The sequence below is a fragment of the Scomber scombrus genome, chromosome 10 (genome assembly GCF_963691925.1).
Source record: "Scomber scombrus chromosome 10, fScoSco1.1, whole genome shotgun sequence".
In the NCBI taxonomy this organism is placed as follows: domain Eukaryota; kingdom Metazoa; phylum Chordata; class Actinopteri; order Scombriformes; family Scombridae; genus Scomber; species Scomber scombrus.
Window position 1 is genome coordinate 27,386,347 of NC_084979.1, and position 4,567 is coordinate 27,390,913.

At 41.1% G+C, this 4,567-nt stretch overlaps 1 protein-coding gene across 1 annotated transcript; it reads right to left on the minus strand.

The window, feature by feature from the left end:
* LOC133987711 (cilia- and flagella-associated protein 45-like) lies at positions 1–3,341 on the minus strand. Its single transcript, XM_062427155.1, has 11 exons — positions 3,330–3,341; positions 2,909–3,027; positions 2,637–2,781; positions 2,378–2,548; positions 2,108–2,286; positions 1,838–1,967; positions 1,121–1,267; positions 806–919; positions 490–683; positions 170–394; positions 1–61 (listed from the first exon to the last, which is right to left on the minus strand). Exons 1-11 carry the CDS (start codon positions 3,339–3,341, stop codon positions 1–3), a joined length of 1,497 nt encoding a protein of 498 aa, XP_062283139.1.
* Between the last annotated feature and the right edge of the window lie 1,226 nt (positions 3,342–4,567).

Consider the following 4,567-nt stretch of genomic DNA (forward strand, 5'->3'; position numbering starts at 1 on the left):
TCAGAAAGCTCGGGCCTTCCTCTCCACGTCACTGCAGTATTTGTCAGGGAGCCCTGTAGCCCTGAAGCACATTGACCAACACATTTCAGGAATATTCTCTTAATACTCAAACATAATGACTCAAAGTCAGACACACAAGAAAAAAGTCCATCAACCTGCGTGCACTTACTTGAGCTCCTTGAGCTTCTTCTCTTTGAGCTCATTAAGGCGCATCTGTCTCTGCTGGACCGCCTCGCTCATCTGATCCGTCTCCTTTAAGAGCTCTCTGCGCTGAGCCACGGCTCTGACCTCATGTTCCTTCACCTGCTGCCTGATGACCTCGGAGTGACGGAGCGACTTCTGATGCATCTTTTCCTCCTCTTCCTTCTGTTTGATGATCGCCTCCTGGTGCGCCCTGTTTGGAGAAATTAATTGAATGGTATAAATAACTAGAAACTTGATGAAGACCGTTCAATTATGCCTGAGGTAGTTGTGCCCACAGTTTCTTACTTCAGCACCCTCTCATAGTCGGCCTTCTCTCGGTCAGCCTTGATAGACAGGAAGTGCTCTTTGCAGCGAAGCTGCTCCACACGAGCTGTCTTCAGGTTCTCGTCCTCCTCCGCCTTCTTGACAGCGAGCTCCTTCTGTTTTCTCCTCCATTCTCTGTCAATAATTTCTTTGCTCCTCTGAACACGGAGCTCCTCCTTACAAATGCACAGAAGTATACAAACACAAAATTATACAAAATTATTGATTATTAATCTAAAAGTGAGGTAAGATGAGGTCTGCACAGTTTTAAAAATCAGCAGGTGGTTTTACTCCTGACCTGGTCTGCCTTGTAGCCTGTAGCTTTCTCCTGACGGGCCCTCAGCCGGGCAATCTCCAACTCCTTATCTTTCTTGATTTGTTTCTGCTGCGCTTCAAGTTCTGCCTCCCGTTGCTGCAGGAGTCGTAAAATCTCTTTCTTTAAACACACTTGGAAGAGTGAACAATATTTGAATGGTAGAATAAATCTGAAATATGTTGAGCGTTGATGGATGTCAGAATAAACTCTGTGGGTATGAACTGTCCTGGTGTTTCTGTTTGTCTGGTCGTGTATCCGTGGAAACGGTCTGCTGAGATAATTTGCTTTTTATCTGACCAGTTTGTTCTTGATGTACTCCATGTCTCTCATGTCAGCCAGCTTCTCCTCTTCTCTCCTCTGCTCCTTGGCCCGCAGGGTCTGATTGTTGATGCACATTATCTCCTGCTGCAGCCGATGGAGCTCCTCCTTCTTCTTCTCCAGGGCCTTGAAGGAGACAACCGGTCAAAAACACTCTCCAAACACTAGTTCATGTCTCTGGACATCCCTCACAGCCTGTATGTGACTGATGGTTAGTGGGTGTCTGCGTGTGTTGTCTCCCCCAGGGTATCTGCACACTTTTTAAGAGCAAATGTAATGACTTTTAAGACCTTCTTAATGCCTCTTTAAGGAAAAAATATTACCATTGCTGAGACATATAATAATAATGCAAAAGCCGTATTTTACTGCTGTAGTGGGTTGAAATGGAGCTCATTTTGAAGTCATTTATATAAGACTGCAACTAATGATTTGTTTCATTATAGTTACAACTGCTGATTATTTTTTACTTTAATTAATAAGTTGATTGGTTGGTTATTAAAATAATCAGATAATAATGATAATAATGATAAATAACATAAACTGAACAGATATAATTACGCTCAGATCAAATTTAACACCCTTAACTCCTAGAGTAGAGAAGACATTTTTAGACCTTGAATATCAAAAAACTAAATTTAAGACATTTTTAAGACTTTTTAAGGTCCATGGGCTCCCTGTCCCCCCTCATGTAAGCACCTTGAGGTCCTCCTGGTTCATTTTCTCCTGATTCTCTCGGACCTGACATTTCTCCTGTTCTTTCATGTTGTCTTGCAGGTCCTTCTCCAACAGACGGTGCTCGATCTGGCCGCAAATTTGCTGCTTTCCCCTGGAACATAAACCCACAGACACCAAACTTCACAAAAAATCGTTGCATGTGCAGCTCACCGGTAGCCTAAGTCTCATGACAAAGAACGGAGGTCAGGTTTAAATCAGTCTGTGAATGAGAATATAATCGTGTGTCTTCACTTGATCCTCTGTTCTTTGCGCAGCTCATCGATCTGATTCACAATCTCCAAGGCCCTGCGGCGCTCCACTTCCATCATGTCATCCAGACGTTTCTCCTCCTCTGTCAGCTCCGCCTGCATCTGCTTCTTCTCCTTGATCTGGTGGTCACGTGTGGCTTGGCACTGAGCGCCCAGAATCAGCTGACGGGACCAAACAAACACACACAGAAGAGTCATTTCTCAGGTACATTTAAAAAACTTTTTGTTGTGTATTTGCAGTGCAGCGTCTCACCTTGTTGAGCTTCTTGATGTCCTCCTCTTGCTCCATCTTGAGGGTGTCGGCCCGCTCCAGCAGGTGCTGCGCTCGGCCCCGGGCCTCCATCTCCAGCTCGTTCAGCGCCGGGTTCTGCTTACGGGCCAGATCTGTCTCATAGATTTGGCGTTTCCTTTCCTCGGCAGCGATCTGGATGAGAGGTGAGAGGTTATTGTGTTATCTGAAAGTTAAACGACATTATTTTTTAAGTATGATTGGAGTTCATCACGTTTCTTACAATTTCCTCGTCTTTCTTCTTCTGATAAGCCGCCTTCAACGCATCCCGATCCTCCTTGGTGAGACCCCAGGATTTTGAGGTGATCTGCTCAAACGTAGCAGCTGGTAGAATGAGGGACTCTCCAGAAGGATCCTTACATGGGACTCTGACAAAATAGGCTGGTTTTAATATTGCATAATCACTGTGTTGCATCCACTTTCCAAATTTGCAGTTATTGTGAAATGAAATGCAGATTCTTGAATGAATGTTTATCAGAGTGTTTATGAGCCTACTTGAGATTGCGAATGAGGTCCTTTGTGACTATTTGAAGCGTCTCTCCTTCTTGGTTGCTCACGGACGGATGCCTGGCCACGAGGACTGATCTTCCGCATCTGTCCGACCTTGATGTCTCCTGGAGAGGGTTGGAAAAATCTCACAAACCCATACCATGTTTCCTCTGGGCCCAATTAACTGCTATTACACCAAAGACATAACCTGATGATATCAGCACAGGGACATTAGTGATGATGAATGGCTTGTTAGGGACCTCTGTGCTGGTATCAAGGGACAAGGGCTTATTCAATTCAAAATAATTAACTGTATTTGTAATTGGACAACCTCAAAGTTATTCAGACTTAAGATGGATAACAACTCATTATTGTGTCCAGAGGATTGTAGGTAAACACGACACATATTCAAGCAAAATTTATTTACGAAGTGATCCATTCCCAATAATCAGGGTTAGGAAGATTACTTTGGAAATGTAATAGGTTACAGATTACTAGTTACTCTATTTAAAATGTAATAAGTAATGTAACTATTTCAATTACTTAATCAAGGGTAAGTGTTCCCATTAAGCACCAAAATCTAAGTTCAGGTGTTTTTCATGGATAGTGGCATGAATTATAAGGGAGATAATTTCTTATAAAGCAACATTTATCTCTCATTTGAAAATGTATTCATTAGTTCATGTAGATTTTAGAATATAAAATAAAGATATTTGATGAAAAAAGTCAAAAGTCTGGCATGAGCTTAATTGGTACTGTGACACAATTTAGTAAGGTCCACATCATGACTTATTTGCCAAATATAGAAACATATTGTTTTCAAAGATTTAAAAACAGCAATAGGCCTATATGTATTCAGTAACACGTTAAATATTAGAAAATGAGGAAAAAACCCTCCTGAGCAAGTCTTAAAGGTCTGACTTCATATGTAACCCCTTTTATAATCATCAACATTTTCATAAGTAATGATTTAATTACAAAAACTCCTTGATGGCTTAAAGATGACAAACCCAGTCAACTTTCCACTTGCAAACATAATTTATGCTTATATCTTTTCATGCAATTGTTATTGTAAGTTTTTTCCCTTTGATTTTTTGTGTGCTGTTGTTCCTGTGAATTCTGATTATTTATTTATCTTTCATACCTTATTTATGGCCCATAATGCAACTCTGCACAAACCACTCTGCTGTGAATTTTAACCTTTTAATGTTACTTACCATGATTCCCGGATGCTGATCCCGGTCCACTGAGAATGAATAAGCTTGAAAAGAGTTGAATAACTTTTCTAGTTTTTTAATTTTGTTTAACTTAAATTAGCGTTAAACAAATTAAAAAGGCTGATAATATAAGATAAACTTTTTTATTTTATTTGTTAGGCTATATAATATTTGAAAATACATGATAGTTTCCATGGCTACATTAAGAACTGCTCTGTCACTAACCCACCGTCAGAGTCCTAGCCAATCAGAGGCGTAGTAGGGCGGGTCATGACTTCGCCATCCTATGAAACGATTGGCTCATGGCCTGTCGAACAAAATAACTACTTTTGTTTTGACCAATAGAAAAGTAACCACGTGAGCTCCTTCGACGAATAAGAATGGGCGTCTGTTTTCCGCCGGGTAAGAAAGTATAAAATGCCCCGCCTAGCTGTAACAGTTCAGTTAA

Coding starts and splice junctions, on each gene's coding strand:
- LOC133987711 (XM_062427155.1), bottom strand. Junction 2,782..2,908: donor GACCTCATTCGCAATCTCAA/GTAGGCTCATAA, acceptor CTATTTTGTCAG/AGTCCCATGTAAGGATCCTT. Junction 684..805: donor CAGGCTACAAGGCAGACCAG/GTCAGGAGTAAA, acceptor TGCATTTGTAAG/GAGGAGCTCCGTGTTCAGAG.